Here is a 14298-nt window from a genome sequence, read left to right on the forward strand (position 1 = left end):
CTAGTCTTCCCACTAGAAGCTGAACTCCTCACTAACAAGTGTGGGGCATGGGATGCACTTAATTTTTTGTTGAATAAATGGGTGAATGAATGATCAGCTCTTTTGAAGATCATCTATTTTATTATAGTTAAAAAATTGTACTTTCTCATTTGTTTTACCATCTGCAAGAACTTGCTAGCAGAAGAGTGGCAGCAGGCCCCAATGTTTTAAAAAGATTTGGGGATGCAAACCTTAAATTCTGAGGCTGGAGAATTCTCTTTTAACCTCCCGTGGTACGTTTTAGCCCCGGAGCCCTCTGTGGGTGGCAGCATGCTTTGGGAGGCCCTCCTGCTTACGCCCTGTGTCCGTTTCTCCTGGCCAGAGCCTGGCTACCCAGTGGCCCCGCTGCTCCCATGGATCCGCTGAACCTGTCCTGGTACGATGACGATCTGGAGAGCCGGAACTGGAGCCGGCCCTTCAACGGGTCCGAAGGGAAAGCCGACAGGCCCCACTACAACTACTACGCCATGCTGCTAACCCTGCTCATTTTCGTCATCGTCTTCGGCAACGTGCTGGTGTGCATGGCCGTGTCCCGCGAGAAGGCACTGCAGACCACCACCAACTACCTGATCGTCAGCCTCGCTGTGGCCGACCTCCTGGTGGCCACGCTCGTCATGCCCTGGGTGGTCTACCTGGAGGTAGGTCTGGGCCCTGCTGTGCTCGGGCGCCTTCCCTGGGAGGGTCCAGGCTCCTCACTGGCTCCCTCCAAGAGTGCGCCTTCTCCTCCACTCTGGGCTCAGTCTTACAAAATGGGTAGATCGTCTCCTTAACAATCCCGACTACCCGTTGTAAGGTGCTTAGTAAGTGCCAGGCCTCGCGTTAGTCCTTCACATACAGCATCTCCCCACCGAGCCCTCACAGCATCTTCTGGATGGTGAGCCAGATGGTCAGAGAAATTAGGTGACTTCTCCAGCCTCGCACAGCGGCTGGAATTCGGGCCCCAGAGTTGGTTCATTAGGTCGTGTTGAGAACGGGAGTCATCGACAAGGATCCCTGAGGATGGCGGAGGCTCGTGCTCCCGGGCCTGAAATCTTCACCCTTCTCTCCCCGCTTCGGAATGCGGGCTGTTGCTCCACGCTCTCCTGCCTGCCCTCCCCACTCCTCTGTGTGTCCTAGGCTGTGTCTGGGACCTCCAGCTCAAGGCCGCTGTGAACTGTGCTGTACCCCCTTTCCTGGGGAAGGACCACATGGTGACGCATTGCTCGGCCGGGAACAGAGCCCAGCCCTGAGCCCGGAATAGTGAGTAGGCAGCCCCTGCTGTGGGCCAGGTGCTGCCGGGCATTCCACGGACACATACTCAGCAAATACTCGTGCTGATTCTGACTCGATATCATTCTTCTCACTTTAAGGAAGAGGAAACAGAAGCTTTGAGAAGTTGCCTGTCTTTACCTGGATCACACAGCAAAGGGGGAAATCACTGAGAAGTCCTGAAGTGGGGACCCACCTCCAGGAGGACACTTTCCAGAGCTGGCAGGCAGATGAGGGAGGGCCTGGGGGATCTGGGTGGGCACAGGCTGGATCCCGCCACTTTCTCTGCCCTGGGTTCTGGGGGTGGAGTCTGGATTCAAGGGAAGTTGACCAGGCATTCAGGAAAAAGCCAACGCCAAGGTCGCTAAGATCTCTGAGCTGTTACCTCCCCGCCCCGGACGAGAGGGGAATTTACCTGTGCCGTAGAGACAAGCCCCTGCCCGGGAGGGAAGGCTTCCACCTTTCAAAGAAAACATGAAACCTTTGTAGGTTTGAGCAGAGGAGACATCTAGCAGAAGAAGCAGAGGTGGGGAGGAGAGACTGGTCTTACGGTCTCCACGTCCCCAGGGGCTCCTGTTGTCACTACCACACGGACCCACATGGAGCTCTGGGCCATCACTCCCTTGGTTTCCTTTAGCATGGCTCAGACAGGCTGGAACTTTCAAAATGACCGGAATGTTAAGAGACAACCAACAAGAAACAGACAATAGATACAATACAACCTAAAAGCATACAGGCGCCACCTGCCAGCCGCCCAATTATTCCATGACTGCACGTTTGTGGAGACCCCTAGACTCTGTCCATGCCACATCCTGTCTGAGGGCCTCTCCCTGAGGAACCCCTTCTTGATTCTTACACTTGTTCCCCGCCTGCTCCCCTGAAAAGGAGGTTCCCAGGCCGCAGACCATCAGGTAAAAAATGATGGGTATCTGGCCAAGCAAATAACCTCTCTGCGCCTGGTTTCCTCATCTAGAAATGAAGATAATCGCAATGCTTATGTCATAGCATTGCTTGAGAATCACATGCGTTAATATATGAGAAGTGCTTAGAATGGCAGCAGGCATATAGTAAGCACCATGTAAAAGTAGTCATGACAACGGTGATAAAGATGCTGATAGGTAGCCACACCTCTGCACATTGAAGGACCCTCGCCATGCCCAGGCAAAGAGATGCCCTCTTCCAGAGGGAGGCTTGCTCTGCCCAGGACTCTGGGTGTGGGATCTGGGGCTTCCAGACCCACCACCCCTACCCAGAGCCTCTAAGGGAGAGCCACATCTGTGCTTTAGGGCTCCTAGGAATCTATAGGTTCTCGACACACATATTTTAAACATACCTGTTCACATTATTTTAAAGGTGAAGCTCAGTGATTCAGGGGAGGGTGAAGAATGGCATCTCAGAGGGCAGTGCTCAAACTCTCCCATCAAACAAGAGCTGGACAGTGGGCCCTGCGACATTGTCTCGGGTACTTATTGTCCCTAGAGAATGTCTCAAGTGGAGTCTCACCCTATCCTAACATCCTGTTAAAGTATCCTCCCAACCATACCCTCTCCAGAGACAATCTCGTTGTCCAGAATTTTCCATCCTGTTCCATTTCCAGGGATGTTAAATGCCTCTGATAGCCTGCCATGATGGCATCCGGCTAGGTGGGGCTGGATGTGCATCATTTATTCTGCTCAGTGTATGGGAAGCACGCTGGTTTTGGAGTGAGAGAACCGGGTTCGATTCCTGACGCTACCACTTTCCACCTGGAGACACTGAGAGAAGAGAGCCAGGGCCTGCTTGTCTGCATAGGCCATTTTGGCCTCACAAGCCTTTGAGGGGAGGCTTTGCCTCGTGAATTTTCCAGAAAAGCAGATGCGATTGAGAAAGCGGGCAGACTCAGAACCCCGTTCTTGACTCACTCAGTCAACAGGTATGAGCACGTCTGCGTCCTGCCCCATTCCTAGGGCTGGGCTCCAAGGCCTTGGCAGGGCCATTATAGTGCAGCCCGATGGAGATGACAAGGGAGCAGCTTCCACAGGAGATGTGGGAGCACAACGGGGCAGGGAGCACAGGACCAGGCCTGGAGGCGTTGGGGAAGGCTCGCAGGCAGAAGTGATGCTTTCAGAAGAATTAGCCAGGAGAGGAGCAAAGGCACTAGCACTCCAGGCAGAGGAAAAAGTGTGCAAAGCCCCAGAGTGGGGTGTAGGGGCAGGGGCGTAGCTGGCTGGAGGTTTCGAGGGGCGGTGGCCTCCGAGGTTTGCTGTCACATTCCATAGAAATGAGTGTAAAGTGTTTGGAACCGTGCCTGACACATGTGTACAAGTTATTGTTAGGATTTAGCCAAGGCAGCTTGAGGCCCATCCCACCGGTCTCATCCCGTGCAAGAATATTGAGGAATGTTGTCCAAAGGTGCGGAGGAAACAGCCCTGAAGTGGGACTAGTATACCTGGGGGATGGTACTCCCTTTGTTACTAAATGATCGGGTGATCTTGGGCAAGTCCTTTTTCTCCCTGACCCCGTTAGTCTGCCCTTGCAGTTACAATCTCTCCTTTCCCACTTTGTGTTTATCTAGTACTTTTTACATAATCATCTCCTCTTTTGACAAGCTAGATTGTCCCTTCCAAGGCGGCTCAGGAGAGACCATAGGAGGTGCTGCCCAAAGAGCTTGCTTCAAGTTCCAGCCCTGCTGCGTGTTAGCTGGGCGTACTCCTGAGTTTCATTCCCTCATCCAAGAATGGGCATAAGCGATCCCCTCTTGTCCAAGCTTTAAGCACAATAAATGAGATGAAGTATGTGCCCACAGGAGATGCTCTGTAAACAGCGGCTATCAACACACTTTCTTGAGCCTTTGATCCAGAAGCCCCTAACTGCATTCTCGAGCAGCTGCTCCTGGAACCTCGGAGGAAGCCCCGCCTTCTTCTGTCCTCCAGGAAGGCTTTTGGCGGGCAGGGATTGAGAGCTCCCTGAAGGCTGTGTCAGGATTGTTCACCACTGTGCCCCAGAGTCTAGGACAGAGCCAGACGCATAGTAAGTTGTCCAATAAGTGTCTGTAGAAGAGAAGGCAGGGAGGACGGAAGGAAGCAGGGAGGATGGAGAAGATGGCCCTGATATCTCAGACCTAGATCCCCAGGGGAATGACAGCAGTTCGGAAATACTAGTCCTAGGAGGGCGCCAACGTGGAGCACAGACCATGTGGGCCTGGGACCCTCTCAGTAGTGTCTTAAAGGTAGACTCTGTTGATGCCAGGGAAGCCCCTTCTATCCCCGTCCAGCTGTGCCCGCCTCCCTGGCCCCCGGATAACCAGCTCACCTGGCCAGCGTGGCGACACGAGAGGTCTCCTGTCTTTTGGGAAAAGCTGCAGTTTCCTCCAAGCAGTTCCCGTCACTGTGCTTAAATGCCAGCAATTGGTTTTATGCCTGAGAGCAGCTAAGAGGCCCGTGCTGAGAGTAAGCACTATAATTAGCCCTGCTGCCCTGCTGTGCCCCACAGAGTGGGTCCTGCTCTGCCCCCGTCACTGGGAGGGGCTTTCCTGCTCCCCTTTTCTCCGATAGGTAGTAGTGCAAGTCGTATCTCTCTGTCCTGACTCTGTCCTCAGGGATGGGGCCTGCTCCAACCTTCCACGGCCACCAGGGCCAGCCTGCTGTGTGAGTGTGTGTGCCTGTGTGTGTAAATGGGAGGTGTCGGGGTGTGGGTGTGCATGGGGGGTAGGAATGTGTCTGTCGGGGGGGGGAAGAGGGGTGCAAAACGCTCTTGCCGAGAGCTGGGCTCCTCATTTTACACTGAAGCAGGGATGTGTCATTACACACCTTCCCAGCCCGTCCTGCTCTTCTGAAAGCGTTAGTCCAGGCTTGCCTTCTTTTACTCTCTAAGTGTAACAAGGAGCAGAAACGTCTTCATTGCTTCATAGTCACTGTCTTCACCACTGTTCTTAACAGGCACTTACTGGGTCCCAACTCTGTGCCATACACCAAGGAGCAGCCCGGCTCCCCTAGAAACCTGGGCCAGGGCAGGGCAGAAGCTGAGCTGAAAGGCCTTAGGCGAGTCACTGCACTTTTCTGAGGCTCGGTTTCCTCACTGGTAACATGAGGATCACAGGGTGTTCACACAAACGTTTTACAGGTGAGGGTTCAAAGCTGAGGCACTTGAGTAAGTTGGTCATCTTTCTTCTAGCAAAGTTCTTGGCACAAAGTGGCCTTATGTGTCTAGGAGGAGAAGGGGCCGGGGCAAGGGCCTCAGACACCTGTGGGTACAGCTCCCCATGGCTGCCCCTCTCCTCCCTCGGCCAGAGCCCCACGAGACCCCCCACTGAGCCCATGGCCCTATCTGCCCCGGGACACCGAGCTACAGTGCCTGAGTCAATCTCCTCTCCTGTCCGCCCATTATGTTGCTTTGTCCTAGGTGGTGGGCGAGTGGAAATTCAGCAGGATCCACTGTGATATCTTTGTCACTCTGGATGTCATGATGTGCACAGCAAGCATCCTGAACCTGTGTGCCATCAGCATCGACAGGTGAGCCCAGCCAGGGTGGGGGAGGTGACCTAGACCGTTCACCTCTTGGGCTGCCCCACCTCTTCTGCAGGGTCAGGCTCTGTCCATGATGCTATACGGCTGGCTGTGTGCCTGTGAGTCCACGTGTCTGTGTGTGCATGTGTGCATGTACGCGTGCACGCATGAGTGTGTGCACGTGTGTGGGAGAGGACAGACCCCCTAAAGGGAGACTGTCTATGGGCAGTGATGCTACAAAGAATACCCAGACAGGGACGGGCATAGAGGAGAAAGCCCCTGACCTGACTGAAGCCCTATAGCCCTATCACTTCTTACTTACGTGACCGCGGGCAGATTGCAGATGTTATCAGAACCCTAGTTTCACTGTCTACAAACCAAGCATGATGGCACCTGCCCACGTGCGGGTCTCGTATCTGGTTGTGCATTTTGCGTCCAGCACAGGGCACAAGGCCAAGGGGGCCCAGGTTCTGCCCACCTGGCTAAGCTCTACCCCCAGAGCCTTTTACTAATTTGCACACATGGGCCACATGGACTCCCAGAGGCCCTGGCTCTACACCCTTTGCTGGATTCTTGGAAGATGAATGGAACTAATGTCGCAGAAGTGCTGGGTAGGGCGATGTGTGACATCACAAACAATTACCATTGTTATGATTTTTTGCTGAATGAGACCTAACCCTTGCTCTGAGGGTCCTGGCTACCAATCCATCAACAAACACTTCTACCCGCCACGGGCCCAGCACAGGTGCAGGGGGTACAGTTTCAAAGGTGCAAAGACCCAGGCCATGGCCCCTCGAAAAGCCTAAAATCCAAGCAGGGAGACTGGAGTGGAAGATACGGTCCAAGATTGAATGGTAGCCGGTCAGTCATCCAACACTTGATTGGCAGTCACCAACTGTCCTTGCTGTCTGAGTTGGGGGCGGGAGAGGGTTGATTTAGAGTAAACAGGAGGTGGACCAACTTTCCATCCTCCCAAAGTGGCGTGTCTCTGTTGTGCCAATGTTGTGGACTGAGTGGTCCCTGGGCCTGCACCCCAGACTCAAGGTTCCCACCCTCTGCCCTCACAGGTACACAGCTGTGGCCATGCCCATGCTCTACAACACGCGCTATAGCTCCAAGCGCCGAGTCACCGTCATGATCACCATCGTCTGGGTCCTGTCCTTCACCATCTCCTGCCCGCTGCTCTTCGGACTCAACAACACAGGTGAGTCCTGCCTCTGGTTGCCTGGGGCTCAGCTGGCCCCAGCCCTGGCCCTGTGCAGGACCTTGAGGGAGCTAAACCCTGGTGCGGACACGGGTGGTGACCCATCAGGAGCCTGTTCGCCACCTCGGACTGAGGCCAGGCTGAGCCTCCTGGGTCAAGCCCGACTCCAAGTCGTACCTGGTAAAGTCAGAGAGGAACAATGGCCTGGGGCACAAGGGAGCTGGGTGAGGAGTGGGGATAATGCTTCCGGAGGATGCCTGGCCATTTTCAACTTTGAATTGAAGCAGACCAGACAGCCTTGCGAAATGCACGTGTGTGCCTGTCTGTGTGCGTGCACACAGGGTAGGAGGCTGCTGGGCCTCCATCACCCCTGATAATAGTGTTTGTATAATGAAGCTGCAGCCTCCGGGCCGGCCAATCCCAGGCCAGGCCTGAGCCACCTGGAGCAGGAAAGGTAGAAACAAGTAGGAGGCTAGCTCACTGTGACTGTGTCCTGTGCAAGGCAGTCAGGAGCGCCTCCGACAGAAGAGGCACAGCGACCGTCAGGGAGATAGATGACACCGGTGTGCCTCCAGAGACCATCACCGGACAGGACACAAGGAAGCCTTGAAAGCATGCGGTTCAAGATCTAAGTGTCATGGGAATTCCAAGAAGCAGGAATAGGGCTAAACGTGCTTGGATTAATCTGGAAAGGCCCTGGGAGAGAGGATAGACATCTGCTAGATCTGGAAGGGAACTTGGAAAGACATTGGAACCCAGGTGAGTTCAGCAAAGAGGACCAAGTCATCTTGTCCCTAAAATTAAAAGGTGTCAGACCTCCCGCCAATACACAGGAAAGGCTACAATAATAGGTTACTCTGCTTCTATCATTTTCTTCCGTCATTTTGTCCCCAAAACCGTGGCGCCACTCGTGTGCTCATGGATGACAAAACTAATGATGAAGTAACGAGGGGATATTAATGGAAACACTTGGAAACAGTCATCACAGCTTGGCTTTTTGCTCATGGTTGTTTTTAATACTCTGATTTATGCTGCACATTTACTTACATCTAACGTTTCCAGGCCGCCTTAGGCATCTAGTCATGTTCTCGGTAACTGGGAAGGCACTGTGGCCCGGGGGGCCTGCTGACACACCCACCTGGGGCTCTCCTCCCCCCCAGACCAGAACGAATGCATCATCGCCAACCCCGCCTTCGTGGTCTACTCCTCCATCGTCTCCTTCTACGTGCCCTTCCTCGTCACCCTGCTGGTCTACATCAAGATCTACATCGTCCTCCGCAGGCGGCGCAAGCGGGTCAACACTAAGCGCAGCAGCCGGGCTTTCAGGGCCAACCTGAAGGCCCCGCTCAAGGTCCCGAGATCCCCTCCCCCGATGTCCCTGCCTAACCGTGACCCAGGGGTGCATGGGGTCCAGGCTGGAGGAGCTCTGAGGAGCTGGGCGCGGGCAGATTTCGAAGGCTGGGACCTCAGTGGGTGACTTGAATCTCCAGGGGTCGGAGGTGGGGAGCGGGTGGAGACCACCTGGGAGGAGAGGACTCTGCATGGAGACCACTGTCTGAACCCAGCAGCTCCTGGAACTCCACGGCTTTGCTGTCCTCCCTTTCTCCTTTCCTCACTCTGGCCCTTCTGTCTCCCTTTCTGCCCCTCTGAGGCCTCCATCCCATCTCCTTTATCTCCCATGCTCTGTCCTCTTCTGTTCAAACCCCCTTCTACCTCACCTGCTCCCGCCTACTTCCCTCCTCTGCCTCCCTTTCTTTTCCATACTTGTGTCTTGTGACTTCCCTCCGCTCAGCCCTCCCTGAGGAAGACGGTATGTGGGCACAGAAGGAACAAGTGCTTTGGGCTTAGACACCTCAGGTTCAAATCCTGGCACCGCCACTTTTTTGCTGAGTGACCTTGGGCAAGTTGCTTAACCTCTCTGAGCCTGTTTCCTCATCTGTTAAACGTGAATCAAAATACAGATCTCACAGGGTGGTCTTGAGGATTCGGTGTGAGAGGGATTGAGCATGCCTGCTAGGGTGCCAGACCCTTAGCAGGTGCCACACAAAAGTCAGGGCCCTGCTGTCCCTCATTCTGCCCACCTCTTCCCATCACAGTACCGAGCCTCACCCTTGCCTCGATTGCCTCCTCAGGCCCCCAGCCTCCTAATCTCTGCCCTCCTCTGAGCTCCTGTGCCCAGTCTGACTATCCTGCATTGGGATTCTGCCCCCAGCCCCCTCCCCGTCATGACCCATGTGCTGGCTCACTCCACAGGGCAACTGCACTCACCCTGAGGACATGAAACTCTGCACCGTTATCATGAAGTCTAATGGGAGTTTCCCTGTGAACAGGCGGAGAGTGGTAAGTGTCCAGTTCAGGGACCTGGAGCCTGGTCTCTGCCTCTAGGGAAATGCACCTGCCATGATTCTCGAAGACCTCACCAGCTGCTCAAAGGGATAAGCACCTCTCAGGATCCCCCGCTTTGTTTCAGCCGAGGCCAGGCTTACCACACACACTCGTAAGCAGGCAAGGAGCAAGACAGCTCAATTCTGCAAGGCACAGAGAGGGACCCCTAGCACAAGGAAATAGTTGGGAGAAAGGACTTGGCCGTATAACAATAACAATAATAATAATGGCTATGACCATTAACTGAGCACCTACCATCTTTCTAGTATCTCATCAAATCCTCACGGCGACCCTGAGAGGTTAAGTCTTCTTGATCTTATGGATCTTCATTTTATAGAAGAGAAAGAGAGGCTCAGAGAGGTTAGGTAACTCACCCAGGCCAAACAGTGAGTGAGAGAGTGAATAGTTGAGTCCAGACCTAAGTGACTCTCTGAAATCCATGCCCGTGTTCTTTCTAGTTGCATACGCTGCCTTACAGACAGGCAGGTTCTGGGGCTGGAGGCTGGGTGCTGGGGGAGGAGGGAGCAGAGCGGGCATGGGGCTCACAGTAAAGTGCAACCTGTAAGTAGAGCCCAGAGATGCAGAATCCCAGCAGACCCCAGGGTCTGCTCAGTGACAGGAGCACCAGGGTCCAAGCAGCAGATGTCCCATCCCCTGGGGGTGAGAAGAGGATGGGCCAGGGAACCCACAGAGAACTGCACACCAAGTCCAGGTCAGGTGTTCTCAGGAAGCAGGGCCCCTGCTCTTCCCTTGAACATTCACTGTTCACCTGCAAGGGCAGGGCTCCAAGCAACCGTTTGAGGTACAGGGGCCGAGACAGGCACTCAGGATTGGGGCACCTGGGCACGCAGTGAGGCTGCGTTTCAGAAGCTCAGGCTGAGACCCTAAGTCCTGGAATAAGAGAGCATGAGGAAGGACCTGAGGCCAGGGGCCTCAAGATCAGCCCAGCGAGGAAGATGTGGGGACCCAGGGGTCCACCCTTCGGCCCCCGCGTCAGTCTACCGGGAGAAATGGAGCTCACCTGTGAGTGCTGGTACAGGGACCTCGGGTCAGCCTGACAGCCCCTGTTTCAGCCTGGCAGGAAGAACAGGGTTGCCCTCATGCAGTTAGAACATGAGGTCCTGGAGGCAGGCACTTGGCGCCAATCAGTAACTTACTCCCGGCAGCCGGCTGGCGCCTGGCACTTAGCTGGCACTCAGTGAGTGTTGCTCAGTTCCTAAAAGAGAAGTGCCAGGTACAAAGCCCCCATAGAATGGTGGTGGGGTCGCTGAGGCTGCCTGGGGATTGCTCTGAGAAGGGAGCCAGGGCTGACCTGGCAGGTGGGGACTGCCTTGGGCCCTGGGTCCTGCCCCCAGACAGTCCCTGCCTCCCAAAATGATCATCCCCCTTGCCTCGATGGCAGAGTGACCCTGTGGTGCTTGTAGGAGTCTCCGTAGGGGGATAATGAAGGTCCGGGTGGGGCTGGGTGAGGCCAGGTGAGGCCAGAGGGGCCGGGTGAGGCTGGGTGGCTATGGCTGAGAACTTGCCTGGCTCTACCCAGAGCTCTCTGCCTCTGTGCAGGAGGCTGCCCGCCGAGCCCAGGAACTGGAAATGGAGATGCTTTCCAGCACCAGCCCACCCGAGAGGACCCGGTACAGCCCCATCGCGCCCAGCCACCACCAGCTGACCCTCCCCAACGCATCCCACCACGGCCTCCACAGCACACCTGACAGCCCTGCCAAACCAGAGAAGAACGGACATGCCAAAGACCACACCAGGATTGCCAAGTTCTTTGAGATCCAGACCATGCCCAATGGCAAAACCCGGACCTCTCTCAAGACCATAAGCCGCAGGAAGCTCTCCCAGCAGAAGGAGAAGAAAGCCACCCAGATGCTCGCCATTGTTCTCGGTGAGTCGGCCCTAGCTGCTGGACACAGCCCGCCTCTGCCCAGCCTTGGCTGAGAAATGGACCCATCACTGTAGGTCCCATTACTTACCATCGCTCCCTAATCATGGCTGGTAGGTCACAGGACTGGCACTTTTCAGGCACAGGTCAAGCCCACTGACATATCTGACTAGGTAGATTCTATAATTATGCTCATTTTAAAGATGTGGAAACTGAGGTTCAGAGAGCTTTTGTAACTTGATCAAAGAGGACACATGATTTAAACTCAGGCAGTCCCACTTCAGAATCTGAACTTGACCAGTTTACCATAATGACCCCCAGAACCTCGTGACCTTGGGTAGGTCATTTCTCTCTCTCATCTCCCCGTCAGTAGAGAGTAGGTTACTTTTCAGGGTTGTCGTGGTCATCAAATGATACACGGTGGTGAAAGCATTTTACAAACTACAAAGCCATACACACAAGCGTTGTTAATATTGCTGTTGTTGAGGAATCAGGAAATTCACTTGCCTCCACCAAGACCCGGTGGGACCAAAGCTGTGAACGATAAAAGGGGCTGTGAGGGGGCCCCCGATCTAAATGAGAGTGAGTGAGACAAGGCTTTAGAATAAATTCTCGGTCAAGAATCCAGGGTTGGACTGATATGGGTGACGGGGACAAGATGGAGGGACTGATGTGTCTCTGCCTTCCAGGCAGCACCCAGGGCAGTTGTGATGCCCACCCACACCCACCATCCCTTTGGCCTCCCAACAGTCTTATGACATGAGAAGGACAGGTGTCACTATTCTGGTTTTACAAATGAGAGCTCGTGGTCATAGCAGGTTAGGGGACCAACCCGTGATCACGCAGCTGGGAGAGGCAGAGCGGGCTCTGGCCAGGGCCTCTGCTCCAGTCCTGGGGGTCTCTGCTTTGCGGCCCCGCCCTTCCCAGGCACTGCTCCATCCCCGGGGAATTCCCGTGTGCCCGTGTGGCATTCTGTGCAGACGGTGCCTCCCCACGGAGCGTCCCACCGAACCGGAGGTCCTGAGTTAGGCAGGCAGAGAGGTGGGCAGGAGGTCGGACTCGTGACAGCCTTGTGTCACCAGGCGGGGATTAGCAAGGGGTGTCCACCAAGGGCTGGGGAAGCTGGGGGAAAGCGTAGCAAGCGCCTGGCCACTTGGGGACCTTGATAGACTGGAGTTCAGATCTCGGCTTTGCCACCAAGAGTGGAGTGGCCTTGCGCACATCACAGAGCTGTCCCGAGCCTCGGTTTCCGCCTTCCTCGTGGGGATGCCAAGAGGACTAAGTGGCTGTGCATCCAGCTCTCCCTCTGGCCCCAACCGCGCGTTCCCCACGGCAGTGAACAGACTCTCCACTCCCAGCTTCTGCGGAAGGTCGTCTCAAAGACGACGAGGAAGTAGAGTAGATACAGCCATTTCTACCAGCTGACCTGTGTCAGGATGTTAAGTGTTCGGATTTGTTTTCAAGCCCTTTATCCTCCCTTATGAGGTGGGTATCGTTATATACACTGCACAGGCAGGAAAACAAGGCCGAGGGAGGTGAGATGACTGCAAACTGGGGTCAGAGGCAGGTCCAGCATCCAAGACCGCGGCTCCCCCTGCGGTGCTCTTGCAGCCTTGGTGCCTGGGCGGGGCCTGAAGCCCGCGATCCGGGTCCTCCCCCTCTGCCCCACCCGGCGCAGCCCGGCCCCGGGCACCCCTGACTGCCGCCCTCTCCCCCAGGCGTGTTCATCGTCTGCTGGCTGCCCTTCTTCATCACCCACATCCTGAACATACACTGTGACTGCGACATCCCACCCGTCCTGTACAGCGCCTTCACGTGGCTGGGCTACGTCAACAGCGCCGTGAACCCCATCATCTACACCACCTTCAACACTGAGTTCCGCAAGGCCTTCCTGAAGATCCTACACTGCTGACCCAGCTGCCCACCTGCACAGCAGCCTGCTTCCCAACTCCCTGCCCAGCGGCCCTGCCTCGGGCCCTGGGAGCCGTGGGCAGGGTGACACAGGGCAGACTCGGCCTTCTCCTTGCCCGCAGGCCCTGCGGCGTTAGCTTGGCTCCACGGCCCTCACTGACCGCACACCCTCGCTCTACCAGGGCAGTGCTAGAGAGCCAGTCACGGTGCCAGCCCTCGGGCCGGACCCCTGGCTCAGAGGCAGCTCACGGAGCCCCCTCCCACTTCCAGACCCTCTCTCCTTGGCACCAAAGACACAGCCGCCTTCTCTGGGGCCCTGGGGTTGCTGGGCCAGTGTCAAAGCTCAGAGGCCGTGCTGGCCTGGTCTCACAGGCCTGTGCTGGAGCGGGCAGGGGGGAGCGATGGACAGTTCACACCCCCCAAGGCCTACACCAGGGAAGCCAGAGCTCTTGCCAAGGCCCCAGGCAACTTCAGGCCAGGGAGACCCATGTACATACCAGGTCTGGATGGACCCCAGAGAAGCCCAAGCCCAAAACTTCACCCCTTCTCCCCCACTGAGCCTAGCAGGAGCTGCTACTTCCATCCACAGCAGTGGGTCCCGACCCCACCCAGCTCCCCGTGAGGTTTCCATACTCCAAGAGCCCAGGAGGGTCTGCGGGGAGAGGACCACCCCTATCCCAAGCCCACTCTACTGCCCCCCTGACGGACGTGGGTGCCTCTCTGTAGCACATGTTGGGCCAACCTGGGAGAGCTGGGAGGGAAGGCGGGCACATGACATGTTTGGGGCTTGGTTGGGGGTGTCTGAGGTCCTATGGGAGACTGCTCCTGACACCCTCTGCCGCAAACCACGTCCTTTTCTCTTCCTTTCGCCTCTCCACTCCCCAGTCCTCTTGTCCCCCTTTCTTTCCACTGCCTCCGCCTCAGAGGAGCCCACGGCTAAGCGGCTGCAGAACACCGTTCGGCCTGCCCTGGCCCTGCCAGAGGGAGGAGGGGAAGCTGCAGCTTGGGGGAGCTCCCAGGCCCCAAACTCTGTAACATCACTACACATGCTCCAAACTAATAAAACTTTGACAAGAGTCACATCCAGGGCCCCTCAAGCGGAGGGTGCAGTGTCACCTCCAATCTCTGCACCCGGTGTGGCC

General features: G+C 55.9%; 1 protein-coding gene across 2 annotated transcripts; it reads left to right on the plus strand.

Annotated features, from left to right (window-relative positions):
- The first annotated feature begins 365 nt into the window (after nucleotides 1–365).
- Nucleotides 366–14298, plus strand: DRD2 (dopamine receptor D2). 2 transcript variants are annotated; one of them, XM_029208561.1, is made up of 7 exons: nucleotides 366–677; nucleotides 5668–5777; nucleotides 6839–6975; nucleotides 8136–8326; nucleotides 9229–9315; nucleotides 10921–11248; nucleotides 12964–14298. In XM_029208561.1, exons 1-7 carry the CDS (start codon nucleotides 393–395, stop codon nucleotides 13155–13157), a joined length of 1332 nt encoding a protein of 443 aa, XP_029064394.1. In that variant the 5' UTR covers nucleotides 366–392; the 3' UTR covers nucleotides 13158–14298. The 2 variants fall into 2 exon arrangements, with proteins under 2 accessions (XP_029064394.1, XP_029064393.1); XM_029208560.1 differs by lacking the exon at nucleotides 9229–9315 and having other exon boundaries at nucleotides 367–677; nucleotides 12964–13157.

Source organism: Monodon monoceros, unplaced genomic scaffold (genome assembly GCF_005190385.1).
Source record: "Monodon monoceros isolate NGI ecotype Baffin Bay Population unplaced genomic scaffold, NGI_Narwhal_1 Super_Scaffold_7, whole genome shotgun sequence".
Lineage (NCBI taxonomy): Eukaryota > Metazoa > Chordata > Mammalia > Artiodactyla > Monodontidae > Monodon > Monodon monoceros.